Here is a 26,979-nt window from a genome sequence, read left to right on the forward strand (position 1 = left end):
CTTTCGCAACCTGTTATATATGACCCCAAGGTAAGCTCTTAACCACAAACCCAAACCATCACTTAGATCACATATTTCCACTCCAAAAACGCTTGTTTCAGCCCCAGCCTCAGCTCATCTGCTCCTGAAACACTCATCCTTGCCTTTGTTACCTCCAGATTTGACTATTCTAACACACCCCTGACCATCCTCCCACATACACCCTCCATAAACTTGAGGTCATCCAAAACTCTGCTTTCCGTGTAGTAACTCGTACTAAATCCTGATCACTCATCACTCCTGTGCCCACTGACTTACAATGGCTCCCAGTTAAGCAATGACTCAATTTTAAAATTCCCATTCTTGTTTTCAAATCCCTTCATGGCCTGGCCCCTCCCTAACTCGTTCAGCCCTACAACTCTGAGGTATCTGCGCTCCTTTAAATTCTGTTTCACGAGCACCCTGATTTTAATCATTCCACTATTGGTGGCAATGCCTTCAGCACTGAAATTCACTCCCAAAATTTCTTAACTTTGCTTTCTTCCTTGAAGACACTCCTTAAATCCCAACTATTTGGCCAAGCTTTTTGTCATCTGCCCAGTATTTCCTTATGTGGCTTATGTCATATATTTCTACAATACCTCTGTGAAGTACCATGGGATACTTTTATTATGTTAAAGGTGCTATACAGAAATGTCAAAGCTGCAGAGCAGAGAAAGGCTTTTGGTAAAAATAAAAAGAGCGGATTAGGTGAGGACAGAGAGCTTAGCAAAGGTAATGGGTATTAGCGACAATCACAGAATGGTTACAAATCAGAATGAGCCCATTCAGTCTATTGTCTGTGCTGACTCTCTGAAGGAGCAATTCACCTAGGGCCGTCCCACCACCTTCTCCTCATTGCTCTGCATATTGTTCCTTTTCAGATAATAATCTAATTCCCTCTTGAATGTCTCAATTGAACTTGCCTCCACTATACTCATATGCATTCCAGATCCTAACCACTCGCTGCGTGAAAAAGTTTTCTTCATGTCCGCCATTGCTTTTTTTGCCAATTACCTTAAATCTGTGTCTTCTGGTTCTCAATTTTTCCACTAATGGGAGCAGTTTCTCCCTATCTACTCTGTCCAGACCACTCATGATTTTAAATACATCTATCAAATCTCCTCTCAACCCTCTCTTCTCCAAGGAAAACATTCCAAACTTCTCAAAATTATCTACGTAACTGAAGTTCCTCATCCCCGGGTCCTTTCTCATGAATATTTTCTGCACTCTCTCTAATACCTTCACATCCTTCCTAATGCAGTGTCCAGAACTGGACACAATACTTCAGCTATGGCCAAACTGCTGTTTATCTCAGGGAGGTGGTGACATTATCGCTGGACTGGTGTTCCAGAGACACAGAATAATGCTCTGGGGACCTGGGTTTGAATCCCACCATGGCAGATGGTGGAATTTGAATTCAATAAAAATCTGGAATCAAAAGTCTGATAATGACCAGGAAACCATTACCGATTATTCTAAAAACCCATCTGATTCACTAATGTCCTTCAGGGAAGGAAGTCTGCCATCCTTACTTGGTCTAGCCTACATATGACGCCAGACCCACAGCAATGTGGTTGACTCTTAAATACCCTCTGAATGCGGGCAATAAATGCTGGCCCAATAAAAAAAGTTAAATATACGTGCCTCTTGATAAAGCCTAGGATGCTGTATGCTTTACTAACCACTCTCTCAACCTGTCTTGCCACCTTCAATGATTTATGCACATAGATACCCAGATCTCTCTGCTTGTTCACCTCCTTTAGAATTGTACCCTGTTTTATGTTGTCCCTCTGCATACTTTCTACCAAAATGGATCACTTCACACTTTTCTGCACCAAATTTTATTTGCCATTTGTTCGCCCATTTTACCAAACTGTGTGTCTTTTTAAAATTCTACCCTATCCTCCTCAAAGTTCACAATGTTTCCAAGTTTTGTATTGTCTGCAAATTTTGAAATTGTGCCCTGTACACCAAGATCTAGGTCATTAATATATATCAGGAAGAGTAGGGATCCTAACACCCACCCATGTGTAACTTCTCTATAAATCTTCCTCCAGTCCAAAAAAAATCTATTAACCACTACCTTGTTTCCTGTAACTTAGCTAATTTTGTATCCATTTAACTTTGCTCACAAGTCTGCAGTGCAGCACTTTATTATATGCCTTCTGGGAGTTCATGTACACCACATCGACAACATCACGCTTATGAACCCTCTCTGTTACCTCACCAAAAGACTCAATAAAGTTAGTTAAACTTGATTTGCCCTTAATTCCATGCTGGTCTTCCTTAATTAACCTGCATTTCCCCAAAGCGACTATTAATTTTGTCCTGAATTACCATTTATAGAAGCTTCCCCACCAAGGTTAAACTGACTGACATGCAGGTGCAGCTTCAGTAGAAAATTAGAAAAAAAATTAAAGCTGAAGATACAATAGTTGAATGGGCAACACATTCACAAAATAAAGATAAATTAATAACACAGAAATTAATAGGTTTGATCTATTAGCCATTATGGGTATGTTATTGCAATGACTGAGGGTGGGAATTAAATATTCCAAAAGTCATGGTATGTAAAAGATTAAGCAAAATAGATAAGGAAGAGGGATTGCCCTGATAATGAAAGATGAGATAAACACAGTAGAGAGAAAGGATCCTAGCATGGAAATTCAGCATGTAAAATCAGTTTGGGTAGAGCTAAAAAACGGGTAGTGTCATGAAAATATAATAATTCTCATAGTATTATTGTGATTTATTATAAAGGTAGGTTAATAGCGGGGTTTGGATAGCTTGTGTGTGTGTGTGTGTGTGTGTTGGGAGGGTGGGGGGGGGTGGATGTGGGGATGGATTTAATTGAATTGGGAGACAGCTAGTCCGGAAGTTTTGAGTCAACAAGAAGCTAGGTTTGAAATGCTAAATACATAAACATAGCTGGAGTTTTAGAATGTGAGGTGAGAGGAAAATTTGCATTTTTAGATAAATTAGGTTAGCTTAAATTTCAAAGAGATGGTATGATGTTACACCTAGCCAGAAGAAGCTAAGCCAAAGTGTGTTTATTCTTCCCAAAGGTTACAAAAAAATTAGTACTATGAAAAGATTTATATTATGAAAAAGGTAAAATTCCAAAGACATATCAGAACAATGGAATTTGCATTAAAAAGGGAGAAACATGTATAAAGGAGATGATGCTATGTGCAAGAGGAGAAGGCATTCTAAGATAAGTATGAAGTTATCCACTTTGGCAAGAAAAAAAGAATGGCACAATATTATTTAAATGGTGACAGACTGGGAAATATTGATGACAAAGAGATCTGGGTGTCCTTGTACACCAATCATTGAAAGCAAGCATGCAGGTGCAGCAAGCAGTTAAGAAGGCAAATGGTATGTTGGCCTTCATTGCAAGCGGACTTGAGTACAGGAGCAAGGTTGTCTTAGTGAGCCTTGGTGAGGCCACACCTGGAGTATTATGGGCAGTTTTTGTCTCCTTTACCTCAGAAACGATATACTTGCCAGAGGGAGTGCAGCGAATGTTCACCAGATTGATTCCCGGGATGGCAGGATTGTCATATGAGAAGAGATTGGGCCAATTAGGCCCAATTACTGGAGTTTAGAGGAATGAGAGGGGGTCTCATTGAAATGTATAAAATGCTGACAGGGATGGACAGACTGGATGCAGGGATGCTGTTTCCTCCAGCTGAGGGTGTCTAGAACAAGGGGTTGCAGTCTCAGTATATGGGGTAGACCATTTAGGACTGAGGTGAGGACAAACTTCTTTGCTCAGAGGGTGGTGAACCTATGGAATTCTCTACCACAGAAGGCTGTGGAGGTCAAGTCACTGAATATATTTAAGAAGGAAATAGATAGATTTCTGGACTCTAAAGGCTTCAAGGGGGAAGGGGAAAGAGTGGGAGTACAGCATTAAGATACAGGATCAGCTATGATCATATTGAATGACAGAGCAGGCTTAAAAGGGCTGAATAACCTATTCCTGCTCCTATATCCTATGGCTGGAATCTTACGCTGCCGGGCTTTTATGGTCCTGCCAAAGTCAATGGAATGCCTCGACCCGTTTCACGGCCCCACTCCCACTGCAATGGGGCCGTAAATTCCGCCCTATGTTTTTCATTAAAAAGAGTTGCATGTAACAGGATGATACAGTAATTATGGGGACTTTAAACCTTATAATCAAATCCAATTTGCAATAATAGCGTGGAAAACAAGTTCATGGAATGCATTCAAGATAGTTTCCTACATTATAGTAAAAGATCCTCTAGGTAAGAGTGATCTTAATATGATGGAATTTCACATTCAATTTAAGAGTAAAAATGTGGGTCCATTACTTATGCTTTAAACTTAAATAAAGGCAATTCAAAGTGTATGAAGACAGAACTGGCTAAACTGGACTGGGTAAATAGATTAAAAGGTAAGATGATGGAGAAGCAGGCGCAGAAGTTTAAGGAGATATTTCATAACTTTCAACAAAGATATATTCCACTGAGGAAGAAAGACCCTACCAGAAGGATGCACCATCCATGGCTAACAAAGGAAGTTGAGGGTGGTATCAAACAGAAAGAAAAAGCATACAATGTTGTAAAGATTAGTGGATGGCCAGAAGATTGGGAAAGTTTTAGACACAAAAACAAAAGAGAACTAAAAATATAGAGGGAGAAATTGGAGTATGAGGGAAAACTAGCAAGAAATATAAAGACAGTTAAAGCTTCCAGTATATAAAAAGGAAAAGTAGCTAAAGTGAGCATTCGTCCTTTAGAGAGTGAAACTGGGGAATTAATTAATGGGAAATGAAGAAATGGCACAAGCTTTGAACAAGTATTTTGTATCTGTCTTGGCAGTAGAAGACTCAAAAAGCATCCTAAGAATAGTAGAAAATCAAGAGGCAAAAGGGAGGAGCTGACAAGTCCACTGGACCTGATGGCCTGTACCCTAGATTTTTAAAAGTGGTGGCAGAATTAGTAGATGCATTATCAGCAATGTAATCCTGCTACTAAAGAAAGGAGGGAGAGAAAATAGTGAACTATAGGCTAGTTAGCCTCATACCAGTAATAGGGAAAATGCTAGAATTTATTATTGAAGACGTGATTAGAGGGCACTTAGGAAATCATCATATGATTGGGTTTAGTCAACTTGGATTTATGAAAGGAAAATGGCGTTTGTTAAATCTGTTAAGAGCTTTTGCAGGATGTAACTAGTAGAATAGATAAGGAGAAGCCAGTGGATTTGGATTTTCAAAAAATCATTCAGTAAGGTGTCACACAAGAAGCTATGACAGAATTAAGACTCATGGGATTATGGGTAATATAGTAGCATGGATTGTGGTTGTGGTTCCTACACTATTTTCTATTTGTTAAAATGGTTATTTTTGAGTTGACAGGCTGTAACTACTGGGGCACTGCAAAGTTCAGTGCTTCAGTCTCAGCTATTTACAATCTATATCTATGACTTGGATCAGGGGCCCGAATGTAACTCTATCCAAGTTTTCTAACGATACAGAGTTAGGTGGGAAAGTAAGCTGTGAGGTAGAAGGTTAAGTAAGTGGGTCAGAACATGGTCGATGGAATGTAATATGGAGAAATGTGAAGTTATCCATTTTGTAGGAAAAAGTAGAAGACATAATAGTTTTTAATGTTGAGAGAATAGGAAATGTTGGTATTCAAAGGGATCTGGATGTCTTTCTATATGAACCAGAGTTAACATGAAGTACAGCAAACAATTAGAATAGCAAAGGGTGTGTTATTATATATATGTTATTATCAATGGAATGGAGCATACGAGTAAAGAAGTCCTAATTTAATTGTGTGGAATGATGTAGCTGAATTAGAAGATCAGCCATGGTGCAGAACGCTCAAATGGACAAATGGCGTATTCTTACTTCACAATATCTTTACAGTGCAGAAGGAGGCCATTCAGCCAATCGAATCTGCAGTGGCTCTCTGAAAGAGCATTCGACCCTTTCAGGAAGTTTTTTCCAACCTCAAACCACTGTGTGTGAGAAAAAAAATTTCCTCACATCATTTAGTTCTTTTACCCATTATTTTGGATCTGTGCCCTCTAGTTCTTGACGTTCTCTTGAGTGGGAACAGTTTCACACTAATTACCTCGCCAGGATCTTGAATACCTCTATCAAGTCTCCTCTCAGCCTTCTTTTCTCCAATGAAAACGGTTCCAAACTCTCCAAAGTAGGGAGGTGATGGCGTGGTGGTGTTGTTGCTGGACCGATAATTCAAAAACACAGGGTAATGCTCCGGGGACCTGGGTTCAAATCCTGCCACAGATGATGCTGGAATTTTAATTCAATAAAAATCTGGTATTAAAGTCTATTGATGACCGTTGTTGTAAAACCCATCTGGTTCATTAATGCCCTTTAGGGAAGGAAATCTGCTGTCCTTACCTTACTTCAGACCCACAGCAATGTGGTTGACTCTTAAATGCTCTCTGAAATGGCCTAGCAAGCCACTCAGTTCTATCAAACCACAGACTACCCGGCATCGACCTAGATACAGGAAATGGAAATGACGATGGCAACATCAGCCCTGTTGACTCTGCAAAGTCCTCCTTACTAACATCTAGGGGCTAGTGCCAAAATTGGGAGAGCTGTCTCACAGGCTAGTCATGCAACAGCCTGACATAGTCATCTTTACAGATAATGTCCAAGACACCACTGTAACCATGCCTGGGTATGTCCTGTCCCACCGGCACAGTAGTATACAGTCGGGAGGGAATTGCCCTGGGAGTCCTCAACATTGACTCCAGGCCCAGGTCAAACATGGACAAGGAAACCTCCTGCTGATCACCACATACCGCCATCCCTTAGCTGATGAATCAATGCTCCTCCATGTTGAACACCACCTGGAGGAAGGCCTGAGGATGGCAAAGGCACACGATGTGTTCTGGGTGGGGGACTCCAATGTTCATCACCGAGAGTGGCTTGGTAGCACCACTACTGACTGAGCTGGACGAGTCCTAAAGGACATAGCTGCTAGACTGGGTCTACGGCCGGTGGTGAGGGAACCAACCTCATCCTCACCAACCTGTCTGTTGCAGATGCATCTGTCCATGACCGTATTGGTAGGAGTGATCCTACACACAGTTGTTGTGGAGACAAAGTCTTGCCTCCACACTGAGGATACCCTTCATCATATTGTGTGGCATTACCAGCATGCTAAATGGAATAGATTTTGAACAGATCTAGCAATTCAAGGTTGGGCATCCAGGAGGCACTGAGGGCATCAACAGCAGCAGAGCTGTATACAAACTTAATCTGTAACCTCATGGCCCAGCATCTCTCCTTTCTACAAAGGCTTTTAATTCATTCATGTGGGCTTCACTGGCTAGGCCAGAATTTATTGTCCACCCCTAATTGCCCTTATTTAGAGGACATTTAAGAGTCAACCACATTGCTGTGGGTCTGGAGTCACATGTAGGCCAGACCAGATTTCCATCCCTAAAGAACATTAGTGAACCAGATGAGTTTTTAATGGCAATTGACAATAGTTTCATGGTCATCATCAGACTACTAATTGCAGATTTGTATTTATTCAAATTTCACCATCTGCCGTGGTGGGATTCAAACCAGGTCCCCAGAGCATTGACCTGGGTCTCTGGAATATTAGTTCAGTGACAATACAACGACGCCACTGCCTCCCCCACTCTACCATTACCATCAAGCCAGGGGATCAACTCTGGTTCAAAGAAGAGTTCAGGAGAGCCAGGAGCAGCACCAGGCATACCTAAAAATGAGGTGTCAACCTGGTGAAGCTACATCACAGGACTACTTGCGATCCAAACACCATAAGCAGCAGGTGATAGACAGAGCTAAGCGATCCCACAACCAACAGATCAGATCTAAGCTCAGCAATCCTGCCACATCCAGTCGTGAATGGTGGTGGACAATTAAACAACTCACAGGAGGTGCAAGGGTCCCAACACTGACCCCCGAGGAACTCTACTACAAACCTTCCAACTATCTGAAAAACAACCATTTATCACTACTCTCCGTTTCCTGTCACTCAGCCAATTTCTTATCCAAGTGCCTACTTTCCCTTTTATTCCATGACCTAGAATTTTGCTCACAAGTCTGTGTGGCACTGTATCAAATGCTTTTTGAAAATCCATATACACATCAACAGCGTTTCCTTTATTAACCTTCTGTAACCACCTTAAACTCAAGCAAGTTAGTTAAACATTTTTCCTTGATGAATCCATGCTGGCTTTCCTTAATTATCTTGCACTTGTCTAAATGATTATTGATTTTATACCATACTATAGTTTTCAGAAGTTTCCGTACCACTGAGGTCAAACTGACTGGCCTGTAGTTGCCAGCTTTATCCTTGTACCCCTTTTTGAACAAGGGTGTAACATTTGCAGTCCTCCAGCACCTCCCCTGCATCGAAGGGAGACTGGAAGATTATCACTCATGCCCCTGCAATTTCCATTCTCACTTCCCTCTGTACCCTTAGATGCATCTCTTCTGGTCCTGGTAGCTTATTTATTTTAAGTCTATTTTATTCAGTACTATCACTCCAAAAATGAACCCCAGTATTTTGTTTACTTTTTTAATGACCATATTACAGCATCGCTACTTATATTGATGTTTATCTGTACCCCTTCTTTTCCTCTTTCACAATTAGTTAAAACACTTATTAAAGCACTTAAAATATTTATTTAAAACACTTAATTTTCCAAGGAGTATATGGTTTGTTTATTCTTCCTACCAAAGCATATTATTTCAAGCTTATCAATATTTAGGAGTCCATTAATTCTCCATTCAGTTCCTCTGTCACTGTTGCATCTGATCCAATGATGCAACTATCCGCACCAGTGTTTCTGAGATGTTTTCTTTTTTCCTAAACTGACGATTTCCCCTATCTTAGTTGATAGGAGCCTTGATCGTGTCCACCACATTTCCTGCACTTCTGCTCTCACCTCTTCCCCTTCCTCCCAGAACGACAGTATGATTCCCCTTGTTCTCACCTTCCACCCACCGGCCGCCACGTGCAACAGATCATTTTCTGCCATTTTCGCTACCTCCAGCATAAGGCTACCACCAAACGTACCTTCCCATCTTCTCCCTTTTCATCATACCAAAGGGATCGTTCCCTCTGTGATATTCCAGTCCATTCCTCAATCACTCCCAACAACCCATCTCTTTCCCAGGGCACCTTTCCCTGCAAACAGGGGAGATGGTGGTGTAGTAGTAATGTCACTAGACTTGTAATCTAGAGGTCCAGGTTAATGTTCTGGAGGCACGGGTTCAAATCCCATCATGGCAGCTGGTGGAATTTAAACTCAATTGAAAAACTGCAAATGTAACACCTCTGTTCAAGAATGGAGGTAGCAGAAATCAGGAAAATATAGCCCAGTTAGCCTAACATCTGTCATAGAGCAAATGCTACAATCCATTAAAGGAGCAAGGCATTCACAAAAACATAATACAATCAGAGAGTCAACATGGTTTTGTGAAAGAAAAATTGTGATTGACAAATTTATTAGCATTCTTTAAGGATATAACAAACAGGGTAAATAAAGTGGAACCAGTAGATGTAGTGTGTTTGGATTGCCAAAAAGCATTTGATAAGGTGCCACATAAAAGGTTGCCATACACAATAAGAGTGATCTATCTGGTGATTGATCTGAACGTAAATTGTTCCTTGCTACAAAATTTTTCTCATTCATTTTTAAGAGTTGTAAAATTGTTGCTTTGAAATTAGGGAATATACTTTGGTGAGAATCTATTTATTATTTGAGGTGTTTTTTTGAAAAGAGGTACCATTGCTTTAATTACTGCTACATTGTGTGTGTGCTTGGATGGGGTAGTGTATAACCAGATATGTGTTTTAATTGTATTGATTAATAAAGTTTCAGTGGGGATATCATAAACTATTTTTACATCACTGAGGATTAAGGAGAAGAATTGTCTTTGAGGCACCAAGTAATTCAAATGTCTTGTGTGGTCATATATATAGCTCCCTAAAACAATTATTAAAATGAGACTTCTGTTCAATTAAATAGATTCCAAGTTTTTAAAAAATCTTATCATCAAGGGATATAGGAATAGTGCATGAAAATATTGTTGAAGTGGAAGACCAGCCATGATCTCAGTGAATGGCACAGCGGGCTCAAAGCACTACTCCTGCTCCTATTTCTTATCGTATGTTCTAAAAATCTGGAATTTAAAAGCTGGTCTTGGTAATAGTGACCATGAAACCATTGTTAATTGTCATACAAACCCATCTAGTTCATTAATGTTCTTTAGGGAAGGAAATCTGCCATCCTTACCTGGTCTAGCTTACATGTGACTCGAGACCCACTTTAGCTATGCTAAAAGTACCAGTAGGAAAAATGACTTAAGAGGCACAACCTTCAGGTTTTCTTTATATTTATTCTTTCATGTGATGATAAATGCTATGCTAGCATTTATTATCCATCCTCAATTGCACTTGAGAAGGTAGTGGTGAGACACCTTCTTAAACAGCTGCATTCCATGTGGTGCAGGTACACCCACAGTGTTGTTAGGGAGTTCTAGGATTTTGACCATGGGACAGTGAAGGAACAGCAATATAATTCCAAGTAAGGATGGTGTATGGTTTGGAGGAAACTTGCAGGTGGCGGTGTTCCCATGTATCTGCTGCTTTTATCCTTCTAGGTGGCAGAAGTCATGAGTTTGGAAAGTGATGTCAAAGGAGCCTTGGTGAGTTGCTGCTTTGCATCGTGTAGATGCTACACACTGCTGCCATTGTACACTGGATGCAGAGGGAATGCTTTGTCCTTGATGGTGCTCAGCTTCTTGAGTGTTGTTGCAGCTGCACACATCTAGGCAAGTGGAGAGTATTCCATCACACTCCTGACTTATGCTTTGTAGATGGAAGGCAGGTTTTGTGGAGTCAGGGGGTGAGTTATTCACAAAAAAATTACCAGTGTCTGACCTGACCCTGCAGCTACTGTTATTATGTCACTGGTCCGGTTAGGTTTCTGGTCAATAGTAACCCCCAGGATGTTGATAGTGGCAGATTCAGTGATTGTAATGTCATTGAATGTCAAAGGGAGATGGTTTAATTCTCTCTCTTGTTGGGGATGATCATTCCCCTGTTCTTGTGTGGCGCAAATGTTACTTGCCACTTATCAGCCCAAGCCTGAATGTCGTCCAGATGTCTTCAGTTTCTTAGGAGTCACGAATGATTCTGATATGACTGTATGTGCCAACAGTACTGTAGCGACTACACATTGTGTGGGGTGATGCCATGTGTTTGCCATTTCTTCAACGATCCTCCACATTATTCTTCCACCACCAGCACCCAATGTCACCGGTATGAGACATCTGGAATGAGCAATGCTGCCAAACACCTAGGATCCCTGTGAACCCACAACCTCTATCTTCTAGAAGACAAAGGCTTCCATTGTAATGGAAATACCACAAAAGCATGGTTACCTGGAGCAAACATGGCATCTTGCAATGCTGAGAATCCAATTTAAGGTCCACAATCAAGTATGAATGACTGCCTTCAACACATTACTTATGCTTGAAGTTCACCTGATAAACTGGATTTGATCACTGATTCTGATCACTGATGCTCCTTTAAAAGCAATCATTGATGGAGAATAAAATGCTACAAGGAGGATCTCAATCCGGAACCTTTGGTGTACGACCGTTTTATCTGAAGGTTTGGATAAGGAAACAGCCTGCCACTGTGGACATGCATAGACACATCCTTGCTCCTGATGGCGTCAATGAGAAATGAGCTTCAGGATGCAGTCTCCAGTGCCAATGCTAAGAACTTCATTCTTTCTGTAAACATCCTCATTGAGAGTATTAATGTACAAAAACAGACCAAAACATTCTTTGCAATAGATATGTGTATTTACAAATTGCTTAACTGTGATGTTAACAAAGTGATATGAAATTAAGCCACGGCGAACCCATCAGTGATTGAATTGCAACTGCGCCGTGTGCTCGCACACTCCTACCTAGCACCCTCCTGTGTTGCCTTGGAGGAGGTGGAGGCAGGCTGCTTATCTCTCCTGCTATATAGCATTGAAGACTGATGGCTGGCCTTGTCGTGCATGAACCCACTAGGAGCCCACCACAGACTGCAGCCTGCATTTCTTCAAGGGCAGCCATTGTCACTGGGACATGTAGTGCTGACAAGGACTCTGGCAGAAGGGCTGGTGAGTTGGACATCTTCCTCACTATCCTCCACAGCCTTAGGTTGGTCTTCAGGTGGCTCAGCATGAATTGACTGCTGGGGGTGCAGTGGTAGTCCATTCCAGCGACCTCTATGCCACCAGTGCAAATATCTTGTTAAGGGAATGCAGCGCCTCCTGTATTCCATGGAGTTCACCGCTCATATTCTGAGCAGATCGCTACTGAGTGAAACTTGTACCTTTTGCAGGGTACAATGCTGCTCTTACATTCACTCCGAGTGATGTGTCTCTCCATGAGACTGACCATGCTCTCATGGGTTGGAGTTCATGAAATTGAGCCCCTGAGACCACCACAATGGAGTCCTCCATTTGAAGCGCATGAGCTCGCATTGCCTCGGGGAACTCTGCCAGATGTCCACACATCTGCTGCTGATTTTCAAGGACTCTTCCCAATAGGTGACAACTTAAGTCCTACCTCAATGCCTACTGCAGCAACACTGCAACTGTCCTCACAGATGTCTCTGACTCAGACACCTCCTCCTGCAATCTGGTATGATGACCTTCACCACGTGCCGGTGACGCTACACACATGCTACATCCCTCTGAGGTGCTAGTAGCTGTGTTAGCCAAGTGTGGGGTTGTCAGATGTGACACTGCCTCTTCAGATATCTTTCTCCTCCTGGTGCCTGAGGGATGAAGTGGCCCCGGGAGAGGATGATGAGAGAGCGGCATCAGGACCTGTGTTAGAGATATAAAAGTATGTAAGAAGATGTCGCCCTTCACAATGCAGGGGCATGCTGTGATACACACCATTACCTTCAGCTACAATTGCAGTGGCTTTATCAGGCAGCCCAACCTTTGCACTCCCTCTCATACCAACGTCCTCTTCCGTTTAGTGCACTAACAGGATTTCTGTTTAATGCACTAACAGAATAGTCTCCATCATTAAGACCATGATCCAAAATGCCTCTAACACCCACTTTAGCACCTACTATGGGCAACTCCCCATCTGCGACAATGAGCTGGCAGGGCACCCTCGTTACCTCCAACGTTTCACCCATAGCCTCACAGATCCACCCTTAGTCTCGGCCATCTCCCTGGCATTGTGGGTCCTCTTGTCCTGCAAATACAACATACAGAGTGATGTTAGCCCATTATATAGTGCTGTCAAAGAATATCTCCTGAATACAGCAGTGCATCAGTGTACATTCACATTTTTACCGATAACTGTGTGCAACTTACAGGAGCAACTTGAACATACAAGCCTCCAAATGATAGAGCTATGTGCCAAGTCTCCCACCATAGGTCCATCATTCATGTGAACCATCACTTGGAACCTCTGTTTCCTTTCACTCACAGATGATATGTTGGGTTCCAAACACAAACTAACCTGCATTCCCGTTCCCTGAGTTACACTGTTCTGAGGGTCATGAGCAAGGCTCAGTTGCACAGCTGCACTGAGAAATGGGTGGAAAGAGGGAGGTGGAAGGGTAAAGGTTCCTGCCAAATGTGGTATCTATCAGTCATCCCCGAGGCATTATGTTAATCTTAGTCAATACAGAATGTCGTGAGCAGTTGATGCTGCCAACTGCATGGCTGTATCTTGTGAAGCCTTTCAAGCCTTAACTTTGTAAAGGGTGTTTCTTCATTACAGAGTGAATAGGCAGCAGAAATCTCTAAAATGTCCTACAGAAGGCCCATGATGGGTCATCTCTTCCGGTGTCATCAACCAGTTGGACAACTCTGATCGATGCCTCCTCCCAGGCCCAGCATTGCTCTCATTTACTTCCTGCCTCACAGGAGGAACTCTTACAAGTTGTGATTTATAGCCTGTCTGAGACATGCTCAATACCCAGGGCCCAACTCCATCATGCCAGTGCACCCCTACTGGAGCGAAAACCTGGCCATTCGAGATAGAGTTTTTCCAGAGGCAGGTTCAGCAAGCCGAAAAATTTCCCAACTCTGCGCACGTGCATCAGGAGCAAAAATCTGGCCCATTAACTTTGGGCTGGGTTTTTCAGTGTGGGGGGCACATAATATAGGGCAGGTGCTCATTCCACCACCCACCCCTGGAATTGGCAGCCTGCCCACCATACTTAAATAAATAATTAAGGGTCAACTGAGCTCGTTAATAAGGCAACAGACCCCCAAAATATGCTTCCCATGCCATAAAACGGTTGGCATGGGCAATCAGGCAGGAGTGGGCTGGCTGCTTTTTTAGAAAACTCTTTCAAAGGATGGAAAGTAGGGGAAGTACCATATTCGGGGGCTGGCTTTTGTGGGTTAGGGGGCAGCCCCTCTAAGATAGTACCCCCACTTTCTTCTACCCGTCTGCTCCATTAAACACACCACCACCACTCCTCTCCCTAAACCTCCCTGCCCAATACCCTGGACTTACCATGCTCCGGGGTCCATTGCTTGTTCTTCTTGTTCCTGTGTGCAAACCCGGCAGCGTCCACTATTGTGCTCTTGGCACTGCTGGGGCTGCCAGCCAATCAGATTGGCCGACAGCTTCTGGAGGCAGGACTTCCTCCCCCATGCCCCTATTTTATTTAGCCTGTCCGCAACATGTTGTGGCTGTGGGGTAGGCTGGTATGGAGCAAGTCAGCCCCATGCCAACTTTGCTTCTGGCTGGGGAGAGGTGGCAAGTTGTCTGCACTACTGTAATATTCTGCCCTGTTTCTTTCTCCATTCCAGCATTTTTAGTTCAGATTTCCAGCATCTGCCGTATTCTACTTATCTATGTTGACGTTCATTTGCCAATTAGCCAACATTCTGCAAGTTTATTGCCTTCCCGTATTTTGTTCTAATCTTCCTCAAAATTAATAAATGACAATTTGGTGTCACTCACAAATTTTGAAACCAAAGTTTCATAGTTTATCTAAATGGTGAGCAGGTTCTATATATGTTGAGTGGCTGTGTTGAGTTATTAAATCTCAGAAAAGTCAGCACAATTTTATCTGACATTAATTGATGTACCTGATTAGTCTGGTAGATTTAATTTTTGCATGCAGTTTACAATTTATACTGTGTTGATACAGCTACACCCCCAAGTGTAAGCCTGTCTCACCTGCTCTGAAGTATTTGGCGCTTTTCGACTGATCTCCAGGCTAGCTGCTGCGGCCATTAATAAACAAGTCTTTTGACAAATGAGCATGGCTTTGTCAACTGAGACCATCTGTGAAAGCTAAAAAAAAAATATGAAACACAGGACCTGTGCAAAGATCAGAAAGAACAAACAATATGTGGGTGAAATTCAACTTTGGTGGTGGGGATGTGGTTGTGCAAAATGGATGGCAGCAAATCAGCTGCCCATTATACAATCAACCTAATTTCCCTTTCCATGAAATTCAAAATTGAGTTTCATCTCTGTATATTTAAATAATCAATTATAATATGATAGTTTTCAATAGTAATAGCACTTTAAAATGATTAACTATAGTGTGAATATTTTCTCTTTCTCGTTTACAGTCCAGCCTATTCAGCTGATCTGTTGTTCAGAACCTCATCCATTCAAGAAATAGTGCAATAGAAAACAGTGTCCCAAGAACACCAAAACTATTGAAAATGCACAGCAGGTCCACCAGCATCTGAAAGCAGAAAAGGTAAAATGACTTTCCAGAGATAGGCTCTGAAACTGAAAGATAAGTGAACCTCTTCACTGGATTGGAAAAAACAAAAACTCCTTCAGACTCTCTCAACGGTCCTTTATTTCAAAAATAAGTGCTTAGTATTTCTAGTCTAACTCCAGACCAGCATCAAAGGAATTGTGTAATATTTCTCCATATTTACTATGAAGGCTAGCGACTGAACTAGTTACTGGCTGGTGTTTGTAAGTGGATTTACAGATTTATTAAGATTAACACATTGTGTCTTGGATACAAAGTCTATGGTCACATATGGAATGAGTAGGAATCCAATTTGCTAATTGACTTGTCACTATCAGAAGATAAGCATTGAGTGGGAGGACAACGGACTCATTTTGGACTCTCTTTTTTGCGCCTCTTCTGAACTGCCCTGCACAAAACCTCTGGCACTTGGCTTCTTTTACCCTATCCTCCCACTCCCTCTTTTAAAATGGCTCTGTGCTTTGGCCCCAGGAATTAGGAAGCTTTTTAAAAAAAATTATGGCACCAATCCTTGTCCCTTTCCAAGTCCTAAGACTTTTCTCTTTAGCTTGTTCCCAGCCCTCATTCTTGCCTACAGATCACGTTAGCCAGACAATTTTACAAAAAAAGATAGCTTTTCTGCAGATTTCTAGTACTACCATTTTTCCTCAGTTCCCATTTCAAAAGCATTTTTTTCACATTGGATCAGCTCTTCCACCTCATCCCAGCCCTGCTCCCTAAGTAATTGTATTTTAAAATTCTGGCTTCTCTCTCAGTATGTTTTCTTCTCTTTCGGCTCTTACCAATACAACTCTTTGGCCTTAATTCCCACTCCCTACTCTCCCCACAATTGCAGCTAGAGTTTTTCCACAATTATTTGCCTTGGTTCCAGTGAAAGCCTCAGTCTCCGTGACTTCTTTCCACTCCCGATCCAAACCCTTTCCTCAGTTCCTGTGACATTCTCCTTAATCACATCCATTCCAAAACCAACTTTAACTCAGTAATCACCTTTCATTCCAAGTCAAATGACAGAATTGTCCCAGATTTACACTAAGTGTGGTAGCATAGTGGTATTGTCACTGGACTGGTATTCCAGAGACCCAGGATAATGCTTTAGGGACTTGGGCTTGAATCCCATCACGGCAGATGGTGAAATTTGAATTCAATAAAAATCTGGAATTAAGGGTCTGATGATGACAATTGTTGTAAAAACCCATCCGGTTCACTAATACCCTCTAGGGAAGGAAATCTGCTATCTTTACCTGGTCTGGCCTACATGTGACTCCAGACCTGCAGCAATATGGTTGACTCTTAAAATGCTCTCTGAACAAGGGCAATTAGAGATTGGCAAACCCACATCCCATGAATGAATTAAAAAAAACTTAAACCACAGCTGCGCACAGAGTTCCCAGGACTGCTCCAATGAAGATATGGCCCCAAAAGCCAAGAAGAGTGCAGGCATCTCTGGGGCACCTTCTGGAAGTTGTGGAGGCCTGCTGTGATGTTCTCTAAACCAGCTCTAGCTGCAGGAGACCTATTAGTCTCACCACTCCAGTTTGGGAGGTGGTGGCAGAGCCAATGCTGCACACAAGAAGGTTTGCCATCCAGTGCAGAAAAAGGATGAATGACCTCATCTGTGCAGCTAGGTTAAGTCAACCATCTGATCAATCTCAACTCAACCATTCGCACATTCATCACCCATTCAGTGCCAGCTCAAGGGACGTCACCTCTCACATACACCCTCATATCTCCATCTGGCTTCATCTCCTCTGGAGATAGCCTTCTCATCCCATCCATGGCTCCACTTAGCACATGCACGCCTAGCATGCTTCTTGTTTGGCCTGACATGTACCTTGCTCACACTCTCTCCACCTGTCTTTGCGCTTGATCTTGTCCTGCATAATCAATGGAAGAGATCCCAGGCCAAGGGTGGAGTACCTGACATCCAGGTCCTCACTCTGATCAAAAGACATGAGTTAGAGCTGACCAGAGAGGACGGAGACCGATCCTGTAGCAACAGTGAGGTCGGTAGCGAACATCCACATGAGGATACTGCACCACATCATCCCTCTCTCAACATTACTGAGTTCACTGTTCTGTGTTCAACGCTGCTGCCAAGCGCTAGTAAACTCCACTTTCTGACCCAGGCACATCTGACACGTCGTCCTCAGGCAACCTTGACCCCGACCCCAGCACCAATAGCACCTCGGAGGAGGACGCTGAAGGCCACACCGTTAAAGACCCATCACAGTTCTCATCCACACCCTCCACCATCACAGACACAGACCTCAATGGGACCTAGACCTTGCGGCAGGCTTGGGTTCATAATCTGGTGGTCATACATGTCCGCAGCAGGAGGAAGCAAGTTCAGGCGAGTTCCCTGGCGCTCGGAGAATTGCTGGGGAAGAGGCATCTGTGAGGTCCGAGTCAGATGACGAGCCTCTGGATTTGGCCTTGCAATTCATCATGAAGAGTCAGCAGAAGGTGGGGGAACATCACACAGTTGTTGGAAGCCCTGAATGGAGAGACAGAGAAGTGTATCTGACTGCTCTCTGCTGAAGTAATGCCCACATGTGCATGCATGGGGGTCTCCATGGGAAGGATGGCAGACACCATGGAGACCCTGGTCCAGCAGAATGCAGAGATGCGCACAGACCTGCACTCCATCGCGGTAGCCATGGGTGAGTTCATGCAGTGGCAACGCGAGGGAGAAACAGGGCACCTTGATGTTCCTCCAGGTGCTCCTTTCCCTCAAGGAATCAGACTGAGGCCCTCAGACACCTGAAGGGAGGAGGTGCATCAGCTAGTCTCCCCTGGGTCATCCACTCAGGAATCTGAGGCTGTCCGCTCCCTCCGAGTCCTCTTTGCCTGTGACCCCCCTCAACCTCATCCTGTCACTGCAGAGGGCGCAGCTGGCCCATAGGAGGACAGTCAAAACAAGCCCTCAAGGCTTTGGCTCTCCAGAGGCCTACGCCAAAGTTATCAGAGGCAACAGGGCCAACTATTGCACAGGCTGTCTCCGCCCCTTCTCCGGGTGTCAGGGCAGCACCTAGCAGCAGTGGTAGGCCTAGAAAAGTTAAGAAATTCTGATCATATGCATGGGTGAACACATCTTCTCTCTTTATAATCTGAAAATACATTTGCTTTCACTGAATAACGTGTAATATTGTCCTTTAGCTTCACTGACGGGTTTCACGAGTCCTCCCCCTGCATTCCCCTTCACCCCCGCCCCCCACTAGCAGTTCAGCTGCATGCAGCCGGACCACAAGTGAATCTGGAGGGAGAAGTGTGTGTGGTGCAGGGCCTTTCGGAGCCTTGTGCAACCACTCTCCCACATACAATGAGCCTTCATCCATTACACTCATCTCACTGTCTTGAGCATTTTCAATGCTACCAGCTGGGGTTCTCTTGCAGTTGTCCATATTAGCTGACCTGCATCTCTGCCCACCCACTGACTGCACTCCCATGCAGCACCTGCCTGTCCAACATGAGGCTCTGCTCGCTTTCAATTTGAAAAACATGGTTGTGATCAAGTTTCTTGTAAGCTCTCTCTCCTATTCACCGACGTTCTTTCTCCCTTCACTGTTGACCCCCCCCTCGGCAGCACCTTCCTCCTCCCCACCATCACCTACCAACCTAAACTGTTGTAATTCCAGGATGTCCAGGTGAACATGCACGTTCCCTATCTTCATGGAAATCCTACCCCTGTCCACATTGACCTCCCCCTTCGAACCCAAGGAACGTGTCTACTTCTATGTCCTCACCACCCCTTCTACTGATACCAATGATCCCTCAACCTTCCACCCTACTGGCTCCCTCTCACACTCGCCAATCCTCCCTACCACACCCACCCTCAGTTCACTCCCCAGAGGCAGTCATTGACTCCAGAGACTCTCCCTTGCATATTCATCTGGACATTTCCACCCCCCACCAGTTAACTCCTTCCCCCACCACTCATCTGCATGGACAGCTTCCCCACACCCCCCCAAATGCCCTTCCTCATACCCACTTCCCCGCTTGCAGCATTCACCCCCTTTACACCTTCCTCCCCCTGTACTCCCCACTCTCCGGTATATCTTCCTCGCCCCACCTCTCCACTTGCTAAGACCGTGAAGTTCCGAGGCATCACCGGAGATCTCCCACTTCTGACAGCTGCTTTGCGGCGGAGCCATGTGCATGATGATCCATCCAGCATGTGATGCATGTGTGCCTCCAGAGTCTGGTAACTGTAGGGCGGCAGCATCTTCTTCTCCTTGGATATGTGCGATCTGAGCAAGGCCCTAAAGGTTAGTCCTGCCTTCTGCACATCCCGCTGGTCCAGACGCATTCTGAGCCGGCATTTTTCCCACCAACCTAACAGTAAATCTAGCGTGCAGGGACGATTCTGGTCAGGCCTTACTTTGCATCCATTAGTGGGATGCAAATTGTGTTGACGCTGGCCTCCAGTGGGATTTGCATCCTGCCATGGCGGACACCATCAGAAGATCCTGCTGTGATTTCATGCTGGTGTGAAACCGATTTTTGCCCCCATGCCGAATTCACACTCCTACCCCCGTCTGCCATGATGCTCGCCACCAAAGGGACTGGACTATTCCACCCAATTATGTTCAGATGTGCTGCCTTAAGCTTCAGTCCAAAGCAAAACCAAACATCTCTACCCTCAGTTCTTCTGCACCCTATCCTGACTTATTGTGACAACGCCACAGCAGACTAAATAAAACTTTCTACTTGCATATCTAGTTCATCCACGATGAATTACAACGTATGAAGAAAATAGGCATTACTGCATGGGTACTTGGAGCTGCATCATTTTCATCCACTGTACTGATATCACAATTGCATATTTTTTTTAAAAAGTTTAGTTCACTAACCATCTCAGATTAATCTAAATTCTTTATTTGAATGGAACAGTATAAAATATTAAAAATACAGTTTGTACACACCTGATAAGAAAGAGTGAAAAACTCCCTCATTCTGCTTGGGCAGTCCTCACACTGCAGAGCTAAATTCCAAGCTTATAAATATAAAAAACATGGATATCATTGATAATACTTATATATTTTTAAATCTATTTAGTTCCATTAACTTTTTAGCTGATGTTACTACAACAAAAAAAATGTAACTGATCATTTCATGGATTAGTGATATTTATTGATATTCCAATGATACCGAATTCTTTCAGCCCATGTTCTTGCCTGTGCAGCATATCCAAAACAATCCACTCAACAGTGATAGTGGCTTTAAGTATGCAGCAGAAATTGCTATAAGACGTGTAATAGCATAACTTCAGGCCTAAATTTGCCATTTTTGGTAAACCTATTTTCAGCAAGTGTGCAATTACTTCTTGATTCATACGTTGCTGCTAGCATAATTTAACATTGAACAAAATTTAAAATGGCAGAAAAATAATTATCTTTTGTGGCACTGGGCCCAGTTTTGAACTATAGAACTAATAAAGTTAACATGATTATTCACAAGTGGCTACTGGTAAGCCACAAAATTTTCTTTTTTAACTCTGCTATTGCTAGTGGTCACAAGGCCAGATAAAGGTGGCCTTACTTTTGGAGCTGTCAGGTGTGTAGGTCATTACATACGGTTCAATTCATTTGTCTTTTTAATGTCACTTAACATTAGATTATTAGCATTCTGGGATCTGATTACAAAGCAATGTAGCTAAGCCTGGAAGCTGGCTGTTTGACTGCCATTTGGCAAGAAATGGTCTGAGGAGACCACTGAAGTGAGAACGTTTTTTAAAATGATATATTAGTTACTAAATAAATCAAGAGGAAATCAAAAAAACACTTTCAAGTATGCTTCAAGATGAAGACATTTTTGTTTTAGATAATAAATTATTGAACACATTCTTTGTGCAAATAAGACAAATGCCTTCAGCTCATTCATAATTAATGCAATGCACCTGAATTCTGCACCAATTTACATAAGCCAAACACTGACAAGGTCACAAAGTAGCCTTTCTCTAACTTGGCTCGAGTGAATTAAGTGGAAGCGGTCAACAGCTTGGACTGGAGTCAATTTAGAACACTTGAGGGCCCATTTTAATTTTGCTCACAGTGGCAACATAATTTTGGGAGCTGGGACTTGGGAGGGCATATTGTACACCCAACATCACTTCTGGGCAATTTCACTGAACAGTGGGATGTTGAAGAGACAGATTCTGGCTCAATAGGTGGTGGAAAAGGATAGTAAAAATCGGCCTTTATGACAATAGAAATTCCTCCAGGTATTGCATGTGCAGTTCCAGACCAATAATACATCTTGAATGTATTAGCCCATTTTTCCACAAATGTTTTTTGGAAAAAATATTACATTTAAATGCTGTGCTTTAACAGTGTAGTCAGCCAGAAGTTTCTTTAAAAGTTGATAAGTAATTAAGGTGTTTTTATTTTGTTTCCCCATAAACTATAAATAATAAGCCATTTCGCTTGGTAACATTTTTCTGCCGCCTGGACAATACAGGAGAGACGCTGGAGGAGAATAATATAGTCAACTATGTCAAAGTTGAGAAGTACAATGATTGTCATTGCACCAATGAATGAGTCCTAGAGTACATGAAATAAACAAATAAAATAATTTTAGTTTTTTAGTTCCTTTGTTATCCTGTTGATCCTCACACCAGATTTCCCTGGCCAGGTTGGCACTTGGAGTCAAAAGCACTGTCGCCAGTTAAAATGTAATCAGGGCCTGAATTATGTCAATGAACCCTAAATTTGAATATCAATGATATTTCTTGCCTGCCTGAGCAAGAAGCCCATACGCAGTCTGAAACCCATCTGTGGGGGCTCAAAACAGGCAGTGGTGAAACTGGCTACCAGTTAGACATACATCCAGTCTGGTTTTCCTTTCCGTTGCCCAACTGGAGCTGAATTTCACCCCCTTTCTTCTTTAATACATTTAGCACAATATATAAACACTTGTACTACATAACATGATTGAAAGTGAGTGACCAAAATAACAAAGAATGTAAATATTTAAATGCTCCAATGGTCTTTTAGTGAAAAAGTTTTGATATTTTTTCAAGTCTTAGCCTTCAGATAGTGATGTTTCCCTAGTATTCGAAGGTACACGTTTATCACTTAGAACTCAACAATAATATTCTTTTAAAAACAAAAAAACTGTGGATGCTGGAAATCCAAAACAAAAACAGAATTACCTGGAAAAACTCAGCAGGTCTGGCAGCATCGGCGGAGAAGAAAAGAGTTGACGTTTCGAGTCCTCATGACCCTTCGACAGAACTTGAGTTCGAGTCCAAGAAAGAGTTGAAATAAAAGCTGGTTTAAGGTGTGTGTGGTGGGGGGGCGGGGAGAGAGAGAGAGAGGGAGAAGTGGAGGGAGGTGGTGTGGTTGTAGGCAAAAGCAGTGATAGAAGCAGATCATCAAAAGATGTCACAAACAACAGGACAAAAGAACACATAGGTGTTAATGTTGGTGATATTATCTAAACGAATGTGCTAATTAAGAATGGATGGTAGGGCACTCAATTGATATTGTCATCAAACCCGCTGACAAGGGTGGTGCTGTTGTTGTCTGGCGCACTGACCTCTACCTCACGGAGGCTGAGCGTCAACTCGCAGACACTTCCTCCTACCTCTCCCTGGACCATGACCCCACTACTGAACATCAAGCCATTGTTTCCAGGACTGTCACTGACCTCATCTCCTCTGGGGATCTTCCTCCCACAGCTTCCAACCTGATAGTTGCCCAACCTCGGACGGCCCGCTTCTATCTCCTACCCAAAATCCACAAACAGAACTGCCCCGGTAGACCGATCATCTCAGCTTGCTCCTGCCCCACAGAACTCATTTCTCGTTATCTTGACTCCCTTCTCTCTCCCCTTGTCCAGTCCCTTCCCACCTACATCCATGATTCCTCTGACACCTTACGTCACATCAACAATTTCCAGTTCCCTGGCCCCAACCGCTTCCTCTTCACCACGGACGTCCAATCCCTCTACAGCTCCATCCCCCACCAGGATGGTCTGAGGGCCCTTAGCTTCTTCCTCGAACAGAGGCCCGAACAATCCCCATCCACCAATACTCTCCTCCGTCTGGCTGAACTTGTTCTCACACTGAACAATTTCTCCTTCAACTCCTCTCACTTCCTCCAAATAAAAGGTGTAGCTATGGGTACCTGCATGGGCCTCAGCTATGCCTGTCTCATTATGGGGTATGTGGAACATTCCTTGTTCCAGTCCTACTCCGGCCCCCTTCCACAACTCTTTCTCCGGTACATCGATGATTACTTCGGTGCTGCTTCATGCTCTCGTCGGGACTTGGAAAAATTTATTAATTTTGCTTCCAATCTCCACCCCTCCATCATTTTCACGTGGTCCATCTCTGACACCTCCCTTCCCTTCCTTGACCTCTCTGTCTCAATCTCCGGTGATAGACTGTCCACAAATATCCATTACAAACCCACCGACTCCCACAGCTACCTCGACTACAGCTCCTCACACCCCGCTCCTGTAAGGACTCCATCCCATTCTCTCAGTTCCTTCACTTCCGTCGCATCTGTTCCGATGATGCTACCTTCAAAAACAGTTCCTCTGACATGTCCTCCTTCTTCCTTAACCGAGGTTTTCCACCCACGGTCGTTGACAGGGCCCTCAACCGTGTCCGGCCCATCCCCCGCGCATCCGCCCTCACGCCTTCTCCTCCCTCCCAGAAACATGATAGGGTCCCCCTTGTCCTCACTTATCACCCCACCAGCCTCCGCATTCAAAGGATCATCCTCCACCATTTCCGCCAACTCCAGCATGATGCCACCACCAAACACATCTTCCCTTCACCCCCCCTATCGGCATTCCGTAGGGATCGTTCCCTCTGGGACACCCTGGTCCACTCCTCCGTCACCCCCTACTCCTCAAACCCCTCTAATGGCACCACCCCATGCCCACGCAAAAGATGCAACACCTGCCCCTTCACTTCCTCTCTCCTCACTGTCCAAGGGCCCAAACACTCTTTTCAAGTGAAGCAGCATTTCACTTGCATTTCCCCCAACTTAGTCTACTGCATTCGTTGCTCCCAATGTGGTCTCCTCTACATTGGAAAGACCAAACGTAAACTGGGCGACCACTTTGCAGAACACCTGCGGTCTGTCTGCAAGAATGACCCAAACCTCCCTGTCGCTTGCCATTTTAACACTCCACCCTGCTCTCTTGCCCACATGTCTGTCCTTGGCTTGCTGCATTGTTCCAGTGAAGCCCAACGCAAACTGGAGGAACAACACCTCATCTTCCGACTAGGCACTTTACAGCCTTCCGGACTGAATATTGAATTCAACAACTTTAGGTCTTGAGCTCCCCCCTCCATCCCCACTCCCTTTCTGTTTCCCCCTTCCTTTTGTTTTTTTCCAATAAATTATATAGATTTTTTCTTTTCCCACCTATTTCCATTATTTTTAAATATTTTAAATCTTTTATGCTCCCCCCACCCCCACTAGAGCTATACCTTGAGTGCCCTACCATCCATTCTTAATTAGCACATTCGTTTAGATAATATCACCAACTTTAACACCTATGTGTTCTTTTGTCCTGTTGTTTGTGACATCTTTTGATGATCTGCTTCTATCACTGCTTTTGCCTACAACCACACCACCCCCCTCCACTTCTCTCTCTCTCTCTCTCTCTCCCCCCCACCCCCCCACACCTTAAACCAGCTTATATTTCAACTCTTTCTTGGACTCGAACTCAAGTTCTGTCGAAGGGTCACGAGGACTCGAAACGTCAACTCTTTTCTTCTCCGCTGATGCTGCCAGACCTGCTGAATAACATTCTTTTACCTATTTTTCGAAACCAATTCGCTTCGCTACTTTTCAGCTCAACGGTCATCTTTCCCTCAACCAGCTGACCTATTAGTTTCTTATGAGCTGTTAAAAAAGCACAATTAATTTTTATGTAACAAAATGTTGTTCATAAAATTTGTATAAGTACATTCTGAAGCTTTTCATATTGAATATTACATAAAGTGCAAAAAAAAATTCAACTTTTCACCATACTACACGTTGCTCTTTGAGTACCTCAATACAATTGCAATATATGTGATATTTACAATATACATTCCATGTCAAGCATATGTCTCAAGGACAGTGACCTGGATGGAACAGCCCCTCAAGGCCTTATGCAGAAAGGAGATGGTGGACCCTTGTTGGATGGTTCCCTGAGCAGATTGTCAAAGTCATTTGGCAAAATACTTCATCCTAGAATTTTTCAATAAGCACCAAGAGCAGCTTGGCTGGTGGTGAGTATGGCACTCCCCGTCAGATTCTTCATGCTTGCCCTAAGTCTCAGTACCACTGCATGCTGCAGTGGTGAAGCGATCATCGTCCACCTCCTTCTGGAATGTGCCTTTGCAAAGGAGGTCTGGAAAGAGATGCAGTGGTTTTTGTCGAGGTTCATCCCAAGCAGTTCTGTTACTCAGGACTCTGGGCTCTACGGGCTTTTTCCAAGGATGCATATCAAGACAAGTAACAACTGCTGCTGGAGGACCTTCAACTCAGTGAAAGACGCTCTTAGGTCTGCCCGAAAATTGTGGGGCTGGCATATTCCAAGGTCGAGAACTACGTGCTGAGGGCTACACTAAAGTTTGGGGTAGCCGCTGCAAAGTGCAATGGGGAAAGGCCATCCTCTAAAGCCTTTTAGCCATAGTACACCAATGAGATAGAAACTGTGATAGGCACATAAAATACCTCAGAAAAATGAAAAACTGCCAATTATGAATTACCTACTGACAATATCCCAACTGCAAATATACCAATAATCTATCACAGCAACAAAGTCACATTAACTGTAAGCTGGAGATGACAGGAAAAAATGAAACACAGGAAATATGAAGCAGAAATAAAAAAGCCTGAAATAAATTGCAAGGTCAGCTAGAAATTGTTCATCAGACTCTAAAAGCATTGTACCCAAAGTGATTAACGTATATTTTCACTTTCCAAACGCTGACTGACCTTGTTTTAATTACAAACTTTATTCACATTTATTTAAATTTTCTTAATGAAGGTTTACAAATTTCAGCAATGGGCATCAACTTTAGGTAGGCTTTTGCTCACATCAAGATTCCATGGACTCATCCTACGGATTTGGGCAGAAAATAGCTTCAGGAATATGGCAATTGTAACTATTTTCAAGAAGGGAGATAAATCATGCTGTGGAAACTATCAATGTATTTCCCTCTTGT

General features: G+C 43.4%; 1 protein-coding gene across 1 annotated transcript in view; it reads right to left on the reverse strand.

Moving 5' to 3' along the window:
- The window catches only part of tex11 (testis expressed 11), a 196,183-nt gene that overhangs the window by 32,622 nt on the left and 136,582 nt on the right, over positions 1–26,979 (reverse strand). Inside the window, exons 20-22 of the mRNA XM_041196149.1 lie at positions 25,580–25,666; positions 20,726–20,796; positions 15,245–15,361 (exon numbers count right to left, since the gene is read on the reverse strand). Coding sequence (XP_041052083.1) covers positions 15,245–15,361; positions 20,726–20,796; positions 25,580–25,666 — 275 coding nt within the window. The remainder of the gene's footprint in view (positions 1–15,244; positions 15,362–20,725; positions 20,797–25,579; positions 25,667–26,979) is intronic.

The sequence above is a fragment of the Carcharodon carcharias genome, chromosome 9, assembly GCF_017639515.1.
Source record: "Carcharodon carcharias isolate sCarCar2 chromosome 9, sCarCar2.pri, whole genome shotgun sequence".
In the NCBI taxonomy this organism is placed as follows: domain Eukaryota; kingdom Metazoa; phylum Chordata; class Chondrichthyes; order Lamniformes; family Lamnidae; genus Carcharodon; species Carcharodon carcharias.